At 43.4% G+C, this 23,081-nt stretch overlaps 1 protein-coding gene across 2 annotated transcripts in view; it reads right to left on the bottom strand.

Moving 5' to 3' along the window:
- Positions 1-23,081, bottom strand: part of ALG9 (ALG9 alpha-1,2-mannosyltransferase) — a gene marked incomplete at its 5' end in the record, with an annotated part of 288,641 nt that overhangs the window by 135,295 nt on the left and 130,265 nt on the right. Inside the window, 1 exon segment of one of the 2 annotated variants that reach the window (XM_053690107.1) lies at positions 17,783-17,940. In XM_053690107.1, coding sequence (XP_053546082.1) covers positions 17,783-17,940 — 158 coding nt within the window. 2 annotated transcript variants of the gene reach the window in all.

The following is a 23,081-nucleotide window of genomic DNA, read 5'->3' as shown; positions in this document are numbered from 1 at the left end:
GACAACTAGGTCATTATTATTTTTAAGAGAAGAAATAGCTTCTTTCTCTGACAGGGACAGATTGGACCTGCGACTGGATCGTTGGGATTTAAGTTTCACTAAGTCATTTTCTACTCTACTGTGAAAAGTTTCTATAATATTCCCTCTACTTTGTATGGGATAGAATGTTGACTTTTTCTTGATACTAGGACCCCTACTTCTCATGTCTTGCTCAGGTGTTGAGCTAAGCTGGAGTTGTTGTAAAGAAACAATGTCACAGCCTTCCTTAAAGCTTGGTTTATTTAGATACATGTCAGAATTCTTTGTAGTTTCAGATATAGATTCATCAATAACACCTGGGACATCAGAGAAATGTTTCTGGAGTGTAATGTTCCTAGTGAGTCTATTTACATCTATGATAGTTTGGAACAGATCGAAGTCATTTGTGGGAGCAAAGTTCAAACCAAGATTTAATACTCTATACTGTGCTTCATTTAAAGAAAAAGATGACAGATTAACAACATTGCCCACTATTTGTACTTCGTCTGTGGTCTTGGTTCCCTCAACTGGTAACCTTCTCGATTGTTGGCCATACCCTGACCCTGGATTAGGCGAAGTCCCCCTCCTCCTGCTACACCACCCTGTGCCTGGGGAAAAACCTGTTCCATAACAGAATTATCCAATCTTGGTACATTAAGTGCAGTTTCAACATATATAGACTGTTTCGGTTTAGTGGAGTGTTTGTCTCGACTAGTGTTGGAAATAGGTGTAGGGTAGGGAACAATAGCATTAATAGCTGTACTTTCTATACTTGGGCCTGCAATCTGTTGTCTATCATACTCTTCTTCGGTATGTCTTTCTCTATCGCTAGAATATTCTGTGTCGCTACCTGAAAAGGTGACATTTTTTGGAGATTTTGCTTATTTTTGTTGTTTTTATTTGAATTATTCTTATTATTACCCCTCCTCCGTCTACCAAAGCGGGGCTGATTTTGTCTAAAATTCCCTCTCACTTTCCTATTCCAAATGTATACAGCATTATTTGCATAGTCATATTTGTCTCTAATAAATTTAGTATGCTTTCTATCCATTATTTCAGACCTGCCCTTAGCAATAAGATCTCTTAGTATTTTGTCAAATTTTATAAAATCAGGGTTACCACTCCTTCTATTCATTTCAACCTGTAAATCATTAATATCCTTTCTGATAGATTCTAATTGTTTTGTTTTAAACATGATTAATAACATCATAAGTCTCAGTGAGCATTCAGAGAGCATAGCATTCAGAGAGCACAGCATTCCAAGAGTCTATAAATTCTTTATCACTCAAATCCACCTCAAATGTGGGAAATTTATAGACCCGCAGTCCCCTTGGTATCATGTTTAGACTCTTATATTTTTCTAGAGTCCAAATATCCCACTGCATCTTAGATTCTTTTAGCAGGAGTTTTTCCAAAAGTTCAAAAAGTGTGCTTAAAGCTAGAATGCTTTTATCCTCAGAAAAGATAAGTTCACAGTCAGTGTGATTAGTAGTGCGTTCAGTTACTGGTAATAAAGAATAAAAAGTTTGCTGTGTGGTATCCATTGCTGTGTAGTGTGTAATGAAGACTTGAGTTGGCCTCTGTATGGGTGTTGGTATATACAGGGTATACCCAATAACACAAAATACGTACAAAAGAGAAACCCAAACAGTACGGCCGTAAGCAACACCTGGCTCAGAATATGATAATAGGGCCCAAGTTACACACAGTCAATGCTCATTGATCCTCAATAGACTTAGAAAATCCGCCTCCCAGTTCTCTACACCTGGGATATGGATAGCCGATAGGTGGCAAGAGTGAATCTCTGCCCAACGAATTATCTTTGAAACTTCCAACATCGCTAGGGAACTCCTTGTTCCCCCTTGATGGTTGATGTAAGCCACAGTCGTGATGTTGTCCGACTGAAATCTGATGAACCTCATTGTCGCTAGCTGAGGCCAAGCCTGAAGAGCATTGAAAATCGCTCTTAGTTCCAGAATGTTTATTGGAAGGATGGTCTCCTCCTGAGTCCACAATCCCTGAGCGTTCAGGGAGTTCCAGACTGCCCCCCAGCCTAGAAGGCTGGCATCTGTCGTTACTATCGTCCAATCTGGCCTGCGAAAGGTCATACCTTTGGACAGATGGACCCGAGATAGCCACCAGAGCAGAGAATCCCTGGTCTCTGGATCCAGATTTAGTAGAGGGGACAAATCTGTGTAATCCCCATTCCACTGACTGAGCATGCAGAGTTGCAGCGGTCTGAGATGTAGGCGGGCAAATGGCACTATGTCCATTGCCGCTACCATTAAGCCGATTACTTCCATACACTGAGCCACCGAAGGGCGAGAAGTAGAATAAAGAACACGGCAAGAATTTAGAAGTTTTGATAACCTGGTCTCTGTCAGGTAAATCCTCATTTCTACAGAATCTATCAGAGTTCCCAGAAAGGAAACTCTTGTGAGAGGGGATAGAGAACTCTTCTTCGTTCACTTTCCACCCGTGCGACCTTAGAAATGCCAGAACTATGTCCGTATGAGACTTGGCAATTTAGAAATTTGACGCCTGTATCAGAATATCGTCTAAATAAGGGGCCACTGCTATGCCCCGCGGCCTTAGGACCGCCAGAAGTGACCCCAGAACCTTCGTAAAGATTCTTGGAGCTGTAGCTAACCCAAAGGGAAGAGCTACAAACTGGTAATGCCTGTCCAGGAAGGCAAACCTGAGAAACCGATGATGATCTTTGTGTATCGGAATGTGAAGATAAGCATCCTTTAAATCCACTGTAGTCATATATTGACCCTCCTGGATCATAGGTAGGATGGTACGAATAGTCTCCATCTTGAATGATGGGACCCTGAGAAATTTGTTTAGGATCTTGAGATCTAAGATTGGTCTGAAGGTTCCCTCTTTCTTGGGAACCACAAACAGATTTGAATAGAAGCCTTGTCCCTGTTCCTCCTTTGGAACTGGGTGGATCACTCCCATAACTTGGAGGTCTTGAACACAATGTAAGAATGCCTCTCTCTTTATCTGGTTTGCAGATAATTGTGAAAGGTGAAATCTCCCTTTTGGAGGGGAAGCTTTGAAGTCCAGAAGATATCCCTGGGATACAATTTCCAATGCCCAGGGATCCTGGACATCTCTTGCCCAAGCCTGGGCGAAGAGAGAAAGTCTGCCCCCTACTAGATCCGTTACCGGATCGGGGGCCAATCCTTCATGCTGTCTTAGAGGCAGCAGCAGACTTTTTGGCCTGCTTACCTTTGTTCGAAGCCTGGTTAGGTCTCCAGACCGACTTGGACTGGGCAAAAGTTCCCTCTTGTTTTGTATTAGAGGAAGTTGATGCCGCGCTTGTCTTAAAGTTTCGAAAGGCACGAAAATTAGTCTGTTTGGCCCTTGATTTATTAGACCTGTCCTGAGGGAGGGCATGACCTTTTCCTCCCGTGATATCAGAAATGATCTCCTTCAAACCAGGCCCGAATAGGGTCTGCCCCTTGAAGGGAATATTAAGAAGCTTAGACTTTGAAGTAACGTCAGCTGACCATGATTTAAGCCATAGCGCCCTACGCGCCTGAATAGCAAAACCAGAATTCTTAGCCGTTAGTTTAGTCAAATGAACAATGGCATCAGAAACAAATGAATTGCCTAGCTTAAGTGTTCTAAGCTTGTCAAGTATATCGTCCAATGGGGTCTCTACCTGTAAAGCCTCTTCCAGAGACTCAAACCAGAAGGCCGCCGCAGCAGTGACTGGGGCAATGCATGCAAGAGGCTGTAGAATAAAACCTTGTTGAATAAGCATTTTCTTAAAGTAACCCTCTAACTTTTTATCCATTGGATCTAAGAAAGCACAACTGTCCTTGACGGGGATAGTAGTACGCTTAGCTAGGGTAGAAACTGCTCCCTCCACCTTAGGGACCGTTTCCATAAGTCCAGTGTGGCGGCATCTATTGGAAACAATTTCTTAAAAATAGGAGGGGGAGAGAACGGTACACCTGGTCTATCCCATTCCTTAGTAATAATTTCGGAAAACCTTTTAGGTATTGGAAAAACAGTGTAAGCAGGCACTGCATAGTATTTATCCAATCTGCACAATTTCTCTGGCACTGCAATGGTGTTACAGTCATTCAGAGTAGCTAAAACCTCCCTGAGCAACATGCGGATGTGTTCAAGCTTAAATTTAAATGTTGCCATATCAGAATCAGGTTGAATCATCTTCCCTGAGTCAGAAACATCACCCACAGAAAGAAGCTCTCCTTCCTCAGCTTCTGCATATTGTGAGGGGGTATCAGACATAGCTACTAAAGCATCAGAGTGCTCTGTATTTCTTCTAACCCCAGAGCTGTCTCGCTTACCTCGTAACCCAGGTAGTCTGGAAAATACCGCTGACAGTGTATGATCCATGACTGCCACCATGTCTTGTAAAGTAAACGCCATGGGCGCGCTGTATGTACTTGGCGCCTCTTGAGCGTGAGACCCTTGAGCGGGAGTCAAAGGCTCTGACACGTGGGGCGAGTAAGTCGGCATAACTTCCCCCTTGCCAGATTCCTCTAGTGATAAATCTTTTAAAGACAGAATATGGTCTTTATAACAAAGTGAAATCAGTACATTTGGTACACATTCTAAGAGGGGGTTACACCATGGCTTCTAAACATAATGAACAAGGAGTTTCCTCTATGTCAGACATGTTTAAACAGACTAGCAATGAGACCAGCAAGCTTGGAAAACACTTTACAGAAAGTTAACAAGCAAAAAATAAAAACGGTACTGTGCCTTTAAGAAAAATAAAAAAGGTCAGAATTTGAAAAACAGTGAAAAAAAGCAGTAAATCAAACGAAATTTTTACAGTGTGTATAATAGGCTAACAGAGCATTGCACCCACTTGCAAATGGATGATTAACCCCTTAGTTTCAAAAACGGATCAAAAAAACAAAATAGACGTTTTTTAACAGTCACAACAAACTGCCACAGCTCTGCTGTGGCCCTACCTTGCCATACAAACGACTTTGGAAAGCACCAAAACCCTTCAGAGAGGTCCTACGCATTCAGGGAACTCTTTCAAGGAAACTGGATGTCTCAGTCTGCAAAAGCTAATGCGCACTTAGGCGTGAAATTAGGCCCCTCCCACTCCTGTCTACACAGTGAGAGGCCTAACAAAACTATCCCTAGGCAAATTTTAGCCAGTCATGTGGAAAAACTGGGCCCCAATAAAGTTTTATCACCAAAAAGCATATAAAAAAACGTTTAAGCACTCCCAGCAAACGTCTTATATTTCAGTAATTTGAAAAAGCATGATACAAGTCGTTATTAAATCACTGTAATCAGGCTTACCTTAAATAAATCCGTTATCAACAGCATTTTCTAGCATATACATTTCTCTAGAAAAATTTAGACTGCACATACCTCATAGCAGGATACCCTGCACGCCATTCCCCAAGCTGAAGTTACCTCTCTCTTCAGTTATGTGTGAGAACAGCAATGGATCTTAGTTACAACCTGCTAAGATCATTAGAGACCACAGGCAGACTCTTCTTCTATTTTCTGCCCGAGACCAAAATAGTACAACTCCGGTACCATTTAAAAATAACAAACTTTTGAATTGAAGAAAAACAACTTAATTACACCACATCTCTCTAACTGCTTCCATGCTTGTCGAGAGCTGAAAGAGAATGACTGGAGGTGGCAGTTAGGGGAGGAGCTATATAGACAGCTCTGCTGTGGGTGATCCTCTTGCAGCTTCCTGTTGGGAAGGAGAATATCCCACAAGTAATGGATGATCCGTGGACTGGATACACCTTACAAGAGAAATATTTTTGCGCCAAGAATGACATAATAAAGTTTAGCATTTGACGCACCCGCAGGCCTAATACCGCCCGCAATTTGCAAGAAGTAGTCAATTGAAAAAAAGACTAAACCCCATGTAAGAAATAAATTTTTATATTGCTCAAATATGAAACTGACAGTCTGCAGAAGGAAATACATGAACCTGACTCATGGCAAATATAAGTACAATACATATATTTAGAACTTTATATAAATGCATAAAGTGCCAAACCATAGCCGAGGTGTCTTAAGTAATAAAAAACATACTTACCAAAAGACACCCATCCACATATAGCAGATAGCCAAACCAGTACTAAAACAGTTATCAGTAGAGGTAATGGTAAATTGAGAGTATATCATCGATCTGAAAAGGGAGGTAGGAGATGAATCTCTACGCCCGATAACAGAGAACCTATCAAATAGACCCCCATTAGGGAAATCATCGTATTCAATAAGTGATACTCCCTTCACGTCCCTCTGACATTCGCTGTACTCTGAGCGGAATCGGGCTTCAAAAATGCTGAGAAGCGCATATCAACGTAGAAATCTTAGCACAAACTTACTTCACCACCTCCATAGGAGGCAAAGTTTGTAAAAACTGAATTGTGGGTGTGGTGAGGGGTGTATTTATAGGCATTTTGAGGTTTAGGAAACTTTGCCCCTCCTGGTAGGATTGTATATCCCATACGTCACTAGCTCATGGACTCTTGCCAATTACATGAAAGAAATTATTTTGTTTACCCCTCATCTTAACAGACTTATCCTGAGGTAGGGCATGGCCTTTACCTCCAGTAATGTCAGAAATGATTTCCTTCAATTCAGGCCCGAATAGGGTCTTACCTTTAAAAGGAATAGCTAAAAGCTTAGATTTTGATGACACATCAGCAGACCAAGATTTGAGCCATAACGCTCTACGCACTAGAATGGCAAATCCTGCATTTTTCGCCGCTAATTTAGCAATCTGAAAAGCGGCATCAGCAATAAAAGAATTAGCTAGCTTAAGAGCCTTAATTCTATCCAAGATGTCATCTAATGGAGTCTCAACCTTCAGAGACTCTTCTAGAGCCTCAAACCAAAAAGCTGCTGCAGTAGTTACTGGAACAATGCAAGCCGTAGGTTGTAAAAGGAAACCCTGATGAATAAATAATTTCTTTAGAAGACCCTCTAACTTTTTATCCATAGGGTCTTTGAAAGCACAACTGTCCTCAATAGGTATAGCCAGGGTAGAAATAGCTCCCTCCACCTTAGGGACCGTTTGCCAAGAGCCCCGAATGGCGTCTGATATAGGAAACATTTTCTTAAAATTAGGAGGGGGAGAGAACGGTATACCTGGTCTATCCCATTCCTTCTTTACAATTTCCTAAATTCTTTTAGGAACTGGAAAAACATCAGTGTAAGTAGGCACCTCTAGATATTTGTGCATCGTACACAATTTCTCTGGTGGTATCACAATAGTATCACAATCATCCAGAGTCGCTAAAACCTCCCTAAGTAACATGCGGAGGTGTTTAAGCTTAAATTTAAAAGACATCACGTCCGAATCTGTCTGAGATAACACATTTCCTGAATCTGAAAGTTCTCCCTCAGACAGCAATTCCCTGACCCCCAACTCAGAGCACTGTGAGGGTACATCGGAAATAGCCAATAAAGCATCAGAGGATTCAGTATTCACATTAATACCTGACCTACTGCGTTTACCCTGTAACACTGGTAATTTAGATAATACCTCTGTAAGGGTAGTTGACATAACTGCAGCCATCTCCTGCAGAGTAAAAGAATTAGACGCACTAGAAGTACTTGGCGTTGCTTGTGTGGGCATTAAAGGTTGTGACACTTGGGGAGAATTAGATGGCATATCCTGATTCTCTTCAGACTGAGAATCATCCTTAGGCACACTTTCTTTACCTAAAGTATGCTCTTTACAATGTAAGGCCCTTTCAGTACAAGAAATACACAATGGCTTCCAAACACATAGAGCAATGAGTTTCCTCAATGTCAGACATGTTGAACAGACTAGTAATAACCACAGTAGTCAAACACTTTATTTATTGAATTAAACAGTTTTTAGAAAAACGTGTACTGCGCTTTTAAGGTATAAAAAACCCCACAATTTTTTCAAACTGCCTAAAAAACGTTAAATAACGCTATCTAATTAGGTACACATACACAATAGTGCTAAAAATTATTGCACCCTGAGGCAAAAGAGCAAAATTAAACTAAACGTTCTTTATAGCTAAAAATGTATTCGATTTTAAAAAACGACCCCTGCACCTCGCCACAGCTCTGCTGTGGCGCCTACCTGCCCCCAGGGAACTGCAAAAGGACTTGCTAACGATCTGGTTAACAGGACATCAGTGTACACCCATCCGGAGCTAATGCCTGCTGCCTTCACAGCCAGATGCACTGCGCATCTGAGCGTGCGAAAATAGGCCCCACCCATCATGGACGATGTTTACCTCAGACTATACCACCGCATGGGAAGCGGTTCAGCCAAAAACCATGTGGTCCCCAAACATAATCACACAAAACAGCTTATGGAAATGTTTGTTATTTCTACTAATAAAAACCCAAACCGTTAAGCTGCCTCTCCCAGTGTCTCTGTTATTGCACCTGATATTGCTGCAATACGTATAAAGCCCAGTATCATGTCAAACAATACATACAGGTTACCAGTAAAACCCTCTGTTTCTAGGTCTACTGCTTACCCCTTCCCTAGTAGGGAAATAAATGTCAGCCAGTTCTGATACACCAAGTCTCCTCAGAAATAAAGGACTGAACATACCTCAATGCTGCTTGTAGCATGACACCGTTCTCCACACTGAAGATCTCTCTTATACTACCTTCAGGAGCTCTGTGGGAACCAACATGGACCTTAGTTACAGCTGCTAAGATCATCAACCTCAGGGCAGAAATCTTCTTCCATATCCCCCTGAGGAAAATAGTACACACCGGTAGCATTTAAAATAAACTTCTTGATTGAAGAAACTAAAACTAACACCTCACTTTACCTTCTTCCTAGTATAACACAGGCAAAGAGAATGACTGGGGGTGGAGGGGAAGGGAGGGGCTATATATACAGCTCTGCTGTGGTGCTCTTTGCCACTTCCTGTTAGCAGGAGGTTAATATCCCACAAGTAAGGATGAAATCCGTGGACTCGTCATATCTTTGTAAAAGAAAATGCATTTCCCAGATATGAAACTGACAGTCTGCAAAAGGAAATATACTGAAACCTGAATCATGTCAAATATAAGTACAAAACATATATTTAGAACTTTATATAAATACATAAAGTGCCAAACCATAGCTGAGGTGTCTTAAAGGATTACTTTCTGTTATAATTTTTAAGCTAAACAACTAACATATTAAAGTTAATAAACATTAATTAAAACCGACTGACCTATATTTTCTCCATAACGAAGTTTCATAACGTTCTAAAAGTTATATCTTTTATTCGCCGATGATGTCACGTTATCCTGCCCACTATTTTCAGCACTGAGTGTTCAAAATACTTAAACCAATAACTTTGTGTTTAAAGCGCCATTTTGAAACCTATTGTATTGTAAACGGATTGGTACAGAGCAAAGGATACCCACAGAGTGGGTTTGGAAAACAATTAAATTTGCAGACAAGATTTCTGATATACGGTAGAGATATGTTAATGAAATGCTATTGATAAAAAGCGTATTTGGGGTAGTTAGTTAGTAAACAGGCATAGAAAATATTTACTTACAGTGGCCCTTTAAGTAATAAAAAACCTACTTACCAAAAGACACCCATCCACATATAGCAGATAGCCAAACCAGTACTGAAACAGTTATCAGTAGAGGTAATGGAATATGACACTATATCGTCGATCTGAAAAGGGAGGTAGGAGATGAATCTCTACGACCGATAACAGAGAACCTATGAAAACAGAATGTATGCTTACCTGATAAATTACTTTCTCTTGCGGTGTATCCAGTCCACGGATTCATACTTTACTTGTGGGATATTCTCATTCCCTACAGGAAGTGGCAAAGAGAGCACACAGCAGAGCTGTCCATATAGCTCCCCCTCTAGCTCCACCCCCCAGTCATTCGACCAAAGGTTAGGAAGAAAAAGGAGAAACCATAGGGTGCAGTGGTGACTGTAGTTTAAACAAAAAAAATGTTACCTGACTTAAATGTCAGGGCGGGCCGTGGACTGGATACACCGCAAGAGAAAGTAATTTATCAGGTAAGCATAAATTCTGTTTTCTCTTTCGCTGCGGAATCTGTTGGCGCTCTACAAATAACCGATAATAAATAAATAAATAAGGTGTATCCAGTCTACGGATTCATCCTTTACTTGTGGGATACCAATACCAAAGCTTTAGGACACGGATGAAGGGAGGGAACAAGACAGGTACCTTAAACGGAAGGCACCACACTGCTTGCAAAACCTTTCTCCCAAAAATAGCCTCCGAAGAAGCAAAAGTATCAAATTTGTAAAATTTGGCAAAAGTATACAGTGAAGACCAAGTCGCTGCCTTACAAATCTGTTCAACAGAAGCCTCGTTTTTGGAAGCCCATGTGGAAGCCACTGCTCTGGTAGAATGAGCAGTAATTCTTTCAGGAGGCTGCTGGCCAGCAGTCTCATAGGCCAAACGGATGAAGCTTTTCAGCCAAAAGGAAAGAGAGGTAGCAGTCGCTTTCTGACCTCTCCTCTTACCAGAATAGATAAACAAAGAAGATGTTTGTCTGAAATCCTTAGTTGCTTGTAAATAGAACTTTAAAGCACGAACTACATCAAGATTGTGTAATAGACGTTCCTTCTTCGAAGATGGATTAGAACACAGAGAAGGAACAACTATTTCCTGGTTAATATTCTTGTTAGAAACAACTTTAGGAAGAAAACCAGGCTTGGTACGCAAAACTACCTTATCTGCGTGGAACACCAGGTAAGGTGAATCACACTGTAAGGCAGATAATTCTGAAACTCTTCTAGCGGAAGAGATAGCTATCGAAAACAAAACTTTCCAAGATAACAACTTAATGTCTATAGAATGTAAAGGTTCAAACGGAACCCCTTGAAGAACTGAAAGAACTAGATTCGAAGTCCATGGCGGAGCCACAGGTTTATAGACAGGCTTGATTCTGACTAAAGCCTGAACAAACGCTTGAACGTCTGGTACCTCTGCCAGACGCTTGTGTAACAGGATAGACAAAGCAGATATTTGTCCTTTTAAGGAACTAGCTGACAATCCTTTCTCCAATCCTTCTTGGAGAAAAGACAATGTCCTGGGAATCCTAATCTTACTCCATGAATAACCCTTGGATTCACACCAACAAAGATATTTCCGCCATATCTTATGGTAGATTTTCCTGGTGACAGGCTTTCTAGCCTGAATCAGAGTATCTATAACTGACTCAGAGAACCCACGCTTTGATAGAATTAAGCGTTCAATCTCCAAGCAGTCAGACGTAGAGAAACTAAATTTGGATGCTTGAACGGACCCTGTATCAGAAGATCCTGCCTCATTGGCAATGTCCATGGTGGGACAGATGACATGTCCACTAGGTCTGCATACCAAGTCCTGCGTGGCCACGCAGGCGCTATCAGAATCACCGAAGCCTTCTCCTGCTTGATTCTGGCAACCAGACGCGGGAGGAGAGGAAACGGTGGAAAAACATAAGCCAGATTGAAGGACCAAGGCGCTGCTAGAGCATCTATCAATACCGCATTGGGATCCCGGGACCTGGACCCGTAGAGAGGAAGTTTGGTGTTCTGATGGGACGCCATCAGATCCAACTCTGGAGTGCCCCAAAGCTGAGTCAGCTGGGCAAATGCCTCCGGGTGGAGTTCCCACTCCCCCGGGTGAAAAGTCTGACGACTTAGAAAATCCGCCTCTCAGTTGTCTACTCTTGGGATGTGAATTGCTGAGAGATGGCAGGAGTGATCCTCCGTCCACCTGATTATTTTGGTTACTTCCGTCATTGCTAGGGAACTCTTTGTTCCCCCCTGATGATTGACGTAAGCTACAGTCGTGATGTTGTCCGACTGAAATCTGATGAATTTGGCCACAGCTAGTTGAGGCCATGCCTGAAGAGCGTTGAATATCGCCCTCAGTTCCAGAATGTTTATCGGGAGAAGAGTTTCTTCCCGAGACCATAAGCCCTGAGCTTTCAGGGAGTCCCAGACCGCACCCCAGCCTAACAGACTGGCGTCGGTCGTTACAATGATCCACTCTGGTCTGCGGAAACATATTCCCTGAGACAGGTGATCCTGAGAAAATCACCAGAGAAGAGAATCTCTGGTCTCCAACTGAATTTGAGGAGACAAATCTGCATAATCCCCATTCCACTGTTTGAGCATGCATAGTTGCAGTGGTCTGAGGTGTATCCGAGCAAAAGGGACTATGTCCATTGCCGCTACCATTAGTCCGATTGTCTCCATGCACTGAGCTACAGATGGCCGAGAAATGGAATGAAGAGATCGGCAAGTAGTTAAGAGTTTTAACTTTCTGACCTCCGTCAGAAATATTTTCATTTCTAACGAGTCTATCAGAGTTCCTAGGAATGGAACTCTTGTGAGGGGGGAGAGAGAACTCTTTTTTACGTTCACCTTCCACCCGTGAGACCTCAGAAAGGCCAATACGATCTCCGTGTGAGATTTGGTTCTTTGGAAAGTCGACGCCTGAATTAAGATGTTGTCTAAGTAAGGCGCCACTGCTATGCCCCGCGGTCTTAGAACCGCCAGGAGGGACCCTAGCACCTTTGTGAAAATTCTGGGAGCAGTGGCCAACCCGAAAGGAAGAGCCACAAACTGATAATGCTTGTCCAGAAAGGCGAACCTGAGAAACTGGCGATGATCTTTGTGGATAGGAATATGCAGATACGCATCCTTTAGATCCACGGCAGTCATATATTGACCCTCCTGGATCATTGGTAAGATTGTCCGAATGGTCTCCATCTTGAATGATGGGACTCTGAGGAATTTGTTTAGAATTTTGAGATCCAGGATTGGTCTGAAAGTTCCTTCTTTTTTGGGAACCACAAACAGGTTTGAGTAAAACCCCAGTTCTTGTTCTGCAATTGGAACTGGGTGGATCACTCCCATTGTAAGCAGATCTTTTACACAGCGTAAAAACGCCTCTTTCTTTGTCTGATCTGTAGACAGACGAGAAATGTGGAACCTTCCCCTTGGAGGAGAGTCCTTGAATTCTAGAAGGTATCCCTGGGCTACAATCTCTAATGCCCAAGGATTGTGTACATCTCTTGCCCAGGCCTGAGCGAAGAGAGAGAGTCAGCCCCCTACTAGATCCGGTCCCGGATCGGGGGTTACCCCTTCATGCTGTCTTGGTGGCAGCTGCAGGCTTTTTTGGCCTGTTTACCCTTATTCCAGCCCTGGTAAGGTTTCCAGGTTGCCTTGGGCTGTGAAGCGTTACCCTCTTGCTTTGCAGCCGGAGAGGATGAAGCGGGGCCGTTCCTGAAATTGCAAAAGGAACGAAGATTAGCTTTGTTCTTTGTCTTAAAGGGCTTGTCCTGAGGGAGAGCATGGCCTTTTCCCTCGGTGATATCTGAAATAATCTCTTCAATTCAGGCCCGAAGAGGGTCTTTCCTTTGAAAGGAATGTTCAAAAGCTTGGATTTAGACGACACATCGGCCGACCAGGACTTTAGCCATAGCGCCCTGCGCGCCAAAATGGCGAAAGCTGAATTTTTCTCCGCTAACTTAGCTATTTGGAAAGCGGCGTCAGTGATAAAAGAGTTAGCCAGCTTTAGAGCCTTAATTCTATCCATAATTTCCTCATATGAGGTCTCCGTCTGGAGCGAGTCTTCTAGCACCTCAAACCAGAAAGCAGCTGCAGTAGTTACAGGAATAATGCAGGCAATAGGTTGGAAAAGAAAACCTTGTTGAACAAAAATTTTCTTAAGTAAACCCTCTAACTTCTTATCCATAGGGTCTTTAAAATCACAACTGTCTTCAATTGGTATGGTTGTGAGTTTAGCAAGTGTAGAAATAGCCCCCTCCACCTTAGGGACCAACTGCCACGAGTCCCGCACAGGGTCAGGTATGGGGAACATTTTCTTAAAAACAGGAGGGGGAGCAAAGGGAAAACCTGGTCTATCCCACTCCCTAGTAACGATATCCGCAATCCTCTTAGGGACAGGAAACGTATCCATGTAAACCGGGACCTCTAGGTACTTGTCCATTTTACACAATTTCTCTGGGATCACCAAAGGGTCACAGTCATCCAGAGTAGCTAATACCTCCCTAAGCAAAACGCGGAGGTGTTCTAGTTTAAATTTAAAAGCCAATGTATCTGAATCTGTCTGAGGAGGAACCCTTCCTGAATCAGAGACTTCTCCCTCAGACATCAAATCCCTCGCTCCCACTTCAGAGCGTTGTGAGGGTATATCGGATACGGCTACCAAAGCATCAGAATGCTCATAATCTGTTCTTAAAACGGAGCTATCACGCTTTGCTGGTAACACAGGCAGTTTAGATAAGAAGGCTGTAAGAGAATTATCCATGACTGCCGCTAAGTCTTGTAATGTAAAAGTGTTAGACGCACTAGAGGTACTAGGCGTTGCTTGCGCGGGCGTAACTGGTTGTGACACTTGGGGAGAGGCACACGGGCTACCCTCGTTACCTTCAGTCTGAGAATCATCTTGGGCCACATTTTTAAGTGCAACAATATGATCTTTAAAGTGTATAGACATATCAGTACAAGTGGGACACATTCTGAGAGGGGGTTCCACCATGGCTTCTAAACACATTGAACAAGGATTTTCCTTAGTGTCAGACATGTTTAATATATACAAGCAGGCTTGGAAATCACTTTAATCAAATAAAAACACAATTTGAAAAAAACGTTACTGTGTCTTTAAGAAATAAAAAGAGCACACAATTTTACCAAACAGTGAAAAATGCAGCAATTCTCCTGAAATTTTCACAGTATGTAGCTAAAGCCTTAATAAGTTTGCACCACAAGTTTCAAAACGATTAACCCCTTAATGCCCAAACCGGAGCAGCCTAAAGCCAACACCCGGTTAAAAATAGTACAGCATCTTGCCACAGCCTTGCTGTGGCCCTACCTGCCCTTAGGGATCAGATTTGGGGGAATATAGCTTCTATAAGGCCCTCAAACAGCAGCAGGACCCTCCATGTGAATCAGCATGAACTTCTCTGCAATTCTAACTGCACATCTGAGGCGCAAAATTAGGCCCCTCCCACTCTACTCCGGAGCTGTGAGGCCTAGTAAATCACTCTTAAGTGAATAAAAACCAGCCATGTGGGTAATAACCCCAGAAAGAACCCTAAAGGGACTTTCAAAGGGTCTACAAACGATATTTTTCTTGAATAAACAATCGATTGCCCTGAATCAGTGTCAACCAGCATAATTAGCCCTGTTATGTAAGCATTCAATTCCTTACTAAGTCTGTGAACATAGCTTACCCTCCCCTCATGGGGATATTGTCAGTCTCTTCTAGCATTATCTCAGTCTTGTCTAGAAATAAATGACTGAACATACCTCATTGCAGATTACCCTGCAAACCGTTCCCCCCAACTGAAGTTTTCTGGTACTCCTCAGTCCTGTGTGGGAACAGCAGTGGATTTTAGTTACAACATGCTAAAATCATTTTCCTCTCAGCAGAAATCTTCATCACTTTTCTGCTAGAGAGTAAATAGTACAAACCGGTACCATTTAAAATAACAAACTTTTGATTGAAGATAATAAAAACTACAATTCTAACACCACATTCACTTTACCCTCCCGTAGAGAGACCCTAGTGCTTAGAGCCGGCAAAGAGAATGACTGGGGGGGTGGAGCTAGAGGGGGAGCTATATGGACAGCTCTGCTGTGTGCTCTCTTTGCCACTTCCTGTAGGGAATGAGAATATCCCACAAGTAAAGGATGAATCCGTGGCCTGGATACACCTTGCAAGAGAAATAGATCTCCCGTGAGGAAAACCATTGCATTCAATAGACGATACTCCCTTCACATCCCTCTGACATTCACTGTACTCTGAGAGGAATCGGGCTTCAAAATGCTGAGAAGCGCATATCACAGAAGACAATCAAGCACAAACTTACTTCACCACCTCAATAGGAGGCAAAGTTTGTAAAACTAAATTGTGGGTGTGGTGTGGGGTGTATTTATGGGCATTTTGAGGTTTGGCAAACTTTGCCCCTCCAGGTAGGATTGTATATCCCATACGTCACTAGCTCATGGACTCTTGGCCAATAACATGAAATAAATACATATTCATAAAAGAAACAATCATTTAATGTTTCCGGCTACATATTTTTATTGACTATGTCGTGGAAACTTCACGCTGAATGTAAAGCTGCGTTATGTTTATCTGTTCACACGGTCATAAATACATATTATCAGCCGCTAAAGTTCCAATAAGTAAAAGAAGCTCTACTGGCTCAGGGGAGGGTAGGCTCTAGTCGCTCAGGGGGGGGGGGGGGTCGGTTCTAGCCGCTCGGGGTGGGGGGGTGGGGGTCAGCTCTAGCTGCTCAGGGGGGGCCAGCTCTAGCCGCTCAGGGGGAGACAGACCTATTAAAAGGACAGTCAAGTCCAAAAAAAACTTTCATGTTTCAAATAGGGCATGTAATTTTAAACAACTTTCCAATTTACTTTTATCAACAATTTTGCTTTGTTCTTTTGGTATTCTTAGTTGAAAGCTAGACCTAGGAAGGCTCATATGATAATTTCTAAACCTTTGAAGGCCGCCTCTAATCACATGCTTTTGTATTTGCTTTTCACAGCAGGGGAGAGCTAGTTCAAGTAAACCCTATAGATAACATTGTGAGCACGCCCGTGGATTGTGGCAGACACTGCACTAATTGGTTAAAATGAAAGTCAAAAGATAATAAATAAAATGTCATGTGATCAGGGGGCTGTCAGAAGATGTTTAGATACAAGTTAATCACAGAGGTAAAAAGTGTGTTATTATAACTGTGTTGGTTATGCAAAACTGGGTAATGGGTAATAAAGGGATTATCTATCTTTTAACACAACAAAAAATCTGGTGTTGACTGTCCCTTTAAGGATATTAAAGGGTCATTCAAGGCCTCTTGCTTTTGTCCAAATGTTGCGTTTGTCCCACACATTGCCTTAAAGGGCCACTGTAAGTAAATATTTTCTATGGCTGTTACTAACTAACTACCCCAAATACGCTTTTTATCAATAGCATTTCATTAACATATCTCTACCGTATATCAGAAATCTTGTATGCAAATTTAATCGTTTTCCAAACCCACTCCGTGGGTATCCTTTGATCTGTACCAATCCGTTTACAATACCTAGGTTTCAAAATGGCGCTTTAAACACAAAGTTATTGGTTTAAGTATTTTGAACATGAAGTGCTGAAAATAGTGGGCAGGATAACGTGACATCATCAGCAAATAAAAGATATAACTTTTAGAACGTTATGAAACTTCGTTTTGGAGAAAATATAGGTCAGTAGGTTTTAATTAATGTTTATTAACTTTAATATGTTAGTTGTTTAGCTTAAAAATTATAACAGAAAGTAATCCTTTAAGAGGCCAAAAAAGCAGATCCTGCAACTTAGGTTTTTCTTGTGTGATTTGCAGCATAATGAGGTTAATGAATTAGCCTTTTAGGTTTCTCTAGGTGTGTCACAAGCATCATTTTTACATAAAAGCAAGAAGAAGAGGTAAATGTTCCTTAAAGTAAAGATTTTTCTTCCCAGGGAGGGCACATTTACCAACATACAGTCTGTAAAATAAATACAATTAATAAAAAGCTAACTTACTTTAGTGAGAAGGCTTCATAGAAAGTCATTTGACTTAGGCTTTTTCACTGGACACAATTGGCTACTTAGGTAAAGACAACCAAGCAAGTTACTTTAACTAGTGTTTGAAGGAGGAGGATAGATAGGACCCAAGAGACGTAAGTGCAGACACGATAAATCAGGAGTAAATATGAAAACAAACCACAAGAGATTAGCAGTAATAAAAATGATATTAGTACCTGTAGTGCCGACAGCGCCACCGCTCCACACAGACAGATGAGAGGGTAGATGGGAAACAGGAACCTCTCCTCTTTATGTGGCTGTGCAAAGAAGATCAGGAGCCAGATGTACATAGGCGCCAAGGTCAGCCAATAGGGTTTGCCCAGGTTCTGAACTGCTGGAAGGATGGAATGTGGGTGTTAGCAGCACAGTGGATATGAAGCACTGCACCTGCACACTCATCCTATAGCTACTGTCCCTGAGCTTCCTGGTAAGTGGATATGAAGCATTGCACCTGCACACTCATCCTATAGCTGTTGTCCCTGAGCTTCCTGGTAAGTGGATATGAAGCATTGCACATGCACACTCATCCTATAGCTATTGTCCCTGAGCTTCCTGGTAAGTGGATATGAAGCATTGCACCACCACACTCATCCTATAGCTATTGTCCCTGAGCTTCCTGGTAAGTGGATATGAAGCATTGCACCACCACACTCATCCTATAGCTATTGTCCCTGAGCTTCCTGGTAAGTGGATATGAAGCATTGCACCTGCACACTCATCCTATAGCTATTGTCCCTGAGCTTCCTGGTAAGTGGATATGAAGCACTGCATCTGCACACTCATCCTATAGCTGTTGTCCCTGAGCTTCCTGGTAAGTGGATATGAAGCATTGCACCTGCACACTCATCCTATAGCTGTTGTCCCTGAGCTTCCTGGTAAGTGGATATGAAGCATTGCACCTGCACACTCATCCTATAGCTGTTGTCCCTGAGCTTCCTGGTAAGTGGATATGAAGCATTGCACCTGCACACTCATCCTATAGCTGTTGTCCCTGAGCTTCCTGGTAAGTGGATATGAAGCATTGCACCTGCACACTCATCCTATAGCTATTGTCCCTGAGCTTCCTGGTAAGTGGATATGAAGCACTGCATCTGCACACTCATCCTATAGCTGTTGTCCCTGAGCTTCCTGGTAAGTGGATATGAAGCATTGCACCTGCACACTCATCCTATAGCTACTGTCCCTGAGCTTCCTGGTAAGTGGATATGAAGCATTGCACCTGCACACTCATCCTATAGCTACTGTCCCTGAGCTTCCTGGTAAGTGGATATGAAGCATTGCACCTGCACACTCATCCTATAGCTGTTGTCCCTGAGCTTCCTGGTAAGTGGATATGAAGCATTGCACCTGCACACTCATCCTATAGCTGTTGTCCCTGAGCTTCCTGGTAAGTGGATATGAAGCATTGCACCACCACACTCATCCTATAGCTACTGTCCCTGAGCTTCCTGGTAAGTGGATATGAAGCATTGCACCTGCACACTCATCCTATAGTTGTTGTCCCTGAGCTTCCTGGTAAGTGGATATGAAGCATTGCACCACCACACTCATCCTATAGCTATTGTCCCTGAGCTTCCTGGTAAGTGGATATGAAGCATTGCACCTGCACACTCATCCTATAGCTGTTGTCCCTGAGCTTCCTGGTAAGTGGATATGAAGCATTGCACCTGCACACTCATCCTATAGCTACTGTCCCTGAGCTTCCTGGTAAGTGGATATGAAGCATTGCACCATCACACTCATCCTATAGCTGTTGTTCCTGAGCTTCCTGGTAAGTGGATATGAAGCATTGCACCTGCACACTCATCCTATAGCTGTTGTCCCTGAGCTTCCTGGTAAGTGGATATGAAGCATTGCACCTGCACACTCATCCTATAGCTGTTGTTCCTGAGCTTCCTGGTAAGTGGATATGAAGCACTGCACCTGCACACTCATCCTATAGCTGTTGTCCCTGAGCTTCCTGGTAAGTGGATATGAAGCACTGCACCTGCACACTCATCCTATAGCTGTTGTCCCTGAGCTTCCTGGTAAGTGGATATGAAGCATTGCACCTGCACACTCATCCTATAGCTGTTGTCCCTGAGCTTCCTGGTAAGTGGATATGAAGCATTGCACCACCACACTCATCTTATAGCTGTTGTCCCTGAGCTTCCTGGTAAGTGGATATGAAGCATTGCACCACCACACTCATCCTATAGCTGTTGTCCCTGAGCTTCCTGGTAAGTGGATATGAAGCATTGCACCACCACACTCATCCTATAGTTGTTGTCCCTGAGCTTCCTGGTAAGTGGATATGAAGCATTGCACCTGCACACTCATCCTATAGCTGTTGTCCCTGAGCTTCCTGGTAAGTGGATATGAAGCATTGCACCTGCACACTCATCCTATAGCTACTGTCCCTGAGCTTCCTGGTAAGTGGATATGAAGCATTGCACCTGCACACTCATCCTATAGCTACTGTCCCTGAGCTTCCTGGTAAGTGGATATGAAGCATTGCACCTGCACACTCATCCTATAGCTGTTGTCCCTGAGCTTCCTGGTAAGTGGATATGAAGCATTGCACCTGCACACTCATCCTATAGCTACTGTCCCTGAGCTTCCTGGTAAGTGGATATGAAGCATTGCACCTGCACACTCATCCTATAGCTACTGTCCCTGAGCTTCCTGGTAAGTGGATATGAAGCATTGCACCTGCACACTCATCCTATAGCTGTTGTCCCTGAGCTTCCTGGTAAGTGGATATGAAGCATTGCACCTGCACACTCATCCTATAGCTACTGTCCCTGAGCTTCCTGGTAAGTGGATATGAAGCATTGCACCATCACACTCATCCTATAGCTGTTGTTCCTGAGCTTCCTGGTAAGTGGATATGAAGCATTGCACCTGCACACTCATCCTATAGCTGTTGTTCCTGAGCTTCCTGGTAAGTGGATATGAAGCATTGCACCACCACACTCATCCTATAGCTGTTGTCTCTGAGCTTCCTGGTAAGTGGATATGAAGCACTGCATCTGCACACTCATCCTATAGCTGTTGTCCCTGAGCTTCCTGGTAAGTGGATATGAAGCATTGCACCTGCACACTCATCCTATAGCTGTTGTCCCTGAGCTTCCTGGTAAGTGGATATGAAGCATTGCACCTGCACACTCATCCTATAGCTGTTGTCCCTGAGCTTCCTGGTAAGTGGATATGAAGCATTGCACCACCACACTCATCCTATAGCTGTTGTCCCTGAGCTTCCTGGTAAGTGGATATGAAGCATTGCACCACCACACTCATCCTATAGCTGTTGTCCCTGAGCTTCCTGGTAAGTGGATATGAAGCATTGCACCACCACACTCATCCTATAGTTGTTGTCCCTGAGCTTCCTGGTAAGTGGATATGAAGCATTGCACCTGCACACTCATCCTATAGCTGTTGTCCCTGAGCTTCCTGGTAAGTGGATATGAAGCATTGCACCTGCACACTCATCCTATAGCTACTGTCCCTGAGCTTCCTGGTAAGTGGATATGAAGCATTGCACCACCACACTCATCCTATAGCTACTGTCCCTGAGCTTCCTGGTAAGTGGATATGAAGCATTGCACCACCACACTCATCCTATAGCTGTTGTCCCTGAGCTTCCTGGTAAGTGGATATGAAGCATTGCACCACCACACTCATCCTATAGCTGTTGTCCCTGAGCTTCCTGGTAAGTGGATATGAAGCACTGCACATGCACACTCATCCTATAGCTGTTGTCCCTGAGCTTCCTGGTAAGTGGATATGAAGCACTGCACCTGCACACTCATCCTATAGCTGTTGTCCCTGAGCTTCCTGGTAAGTGGATATGAAGCATTGCACCACCACACTCATCCTATAGCTGTTGTCCCTGAGCTTCCTGGTAAGTGGATATGAAGCATTGCACCACCACACTCATCCTATAGCTATTGTCCCTGAGCTTCCTGGTAAGTGGATATGAAGCATTGCACCTGCACACTCATCCTATAGCTGTTGTCCCTGAGCTTCCTGGTAAGTGGATATGAAGCATTGCACCTGCACACTCATCCTATAGCTGTCTGTCCCCTGAGCTTCCTGGTAAGTGGATATGAAGGCATTGCACCTGCACACCTCATCCTATAGCTGTTTGTCCCTGAGCTTCCTGGTAAGTGATATGAAGCATTGCACCTGCACACTCATCCTATAGCTGTTGTCCCTGAGCTTCCTGTGTAAGTGGATATGAAGCATTGCACCATGCACACTCATCCTAATAGCTGTTGTCCCCTGGAGCTTCCTGGTACTGGTGGATTAGGAAGCATTGCACATGCACACTCATCCTATAGCAGTTTGTCCCTGGAGCTTCCTGGTAAGTTGGATATGAAGGCATTGCACCCAGCACACTCATCCTAGAGCTGTTGTCCCTGAGCTTCCTGGTAAGTGGGATATGAAGCATTGCACCTGCCACGACTCATCTATAGGCTGTTGTATCCTGAGCTTCCTGGTAAGTGGATATGAAGCATTGGCACAATGCACACACATCCTATAGCTATTGTCCCTGAGCTTTCCTGGTAAGTGGATATGAAAGCATTGCACATTCTACACTCATCCATATAGCTGTTGTCCCTGATGCTTCCTGTAGTGGATATGAAAGCTATGCACATGCACACTCATCGCTTAAGCTGTTGTGCCCTGAGCTTCCTGGTAAGTGGATTATGAAGCAATTGCAGCACCTTGCACACTCATCCTATAGCTGTTGTCCCTGAGCTTCCTGGTAAGTGGATATGAAGCATTGCACCTGCACACTCATCCTATAGCTGTTGTCCCTGAGCTTCCTGGTAAGTGGATATGAAGCATTGCACCTGCACACTCATCCTATAGCTGTTGTCCCTGAGCTTCCTGGTAAGTGGATATGAAGCATTGCACATGCACACTCATCCTATAGCTGTTGTCCCTGAGCTTCCTGGTAAGTGGATATGAAGCATTGCACCTGCACACTCATCCTATAGCTGTTGTCCCTGAGCTTCCTGGTAAGTGGATATGAAGCATTGCACCACCACACTCATCCTATAGCTGTTGTCCCTGAGCTTCCTGGTAAGTGGATATGAAGCATTGCACCTGCACACTCATCCTATAGCTGTTGTCCCTGAGCTTCCTGGTAAGTGGATATGAAGCATTGCACCAGCACACTCATCCTATAGCTGTTGTCCCTGAGCTTCCTGGTAAGTGGATATGAAGCATTGCACCTGCACACTCATCCTATAGCTGTTGTCCCTGAGCTTCCTGGTAAGTGGATATGAAGCATTGCACCTGCACACTCATCCTATAGCTGTTGTCCCTGAGCTTCCTGGTAAGTGGATATGAAGCATTGCACCAGCCACACTCATCCTATAGCTGTTGTCCCTGAGCTTCCTGGTAAGTGGATATGAAGCATTGCACCTGCACACTCATCCTATAGCTGTTGTCCCTGAGCTTCCTGGTAAGTGGATATGAAGCATT

This window comes from Bombina bombina, chromosome 8 (genome assembly GCF_027579735.1).
Source record: "Bombina bombina isolate aBomBom1 chromosome 8, aBomBom1.pri, whole genome shotgun sequence".
NCBI classification, from domain to species: domain Eukaryota; kingdom Metazoa; phylum Chordata; class Amphibia; order Anura; family Bombinatoridae; genus Bombina; species Bombina bombina.
Note: the sequence above shows the minus strand (reverse complement) of the source record. Positions and strands in the feature narration are given on the sequence as shown.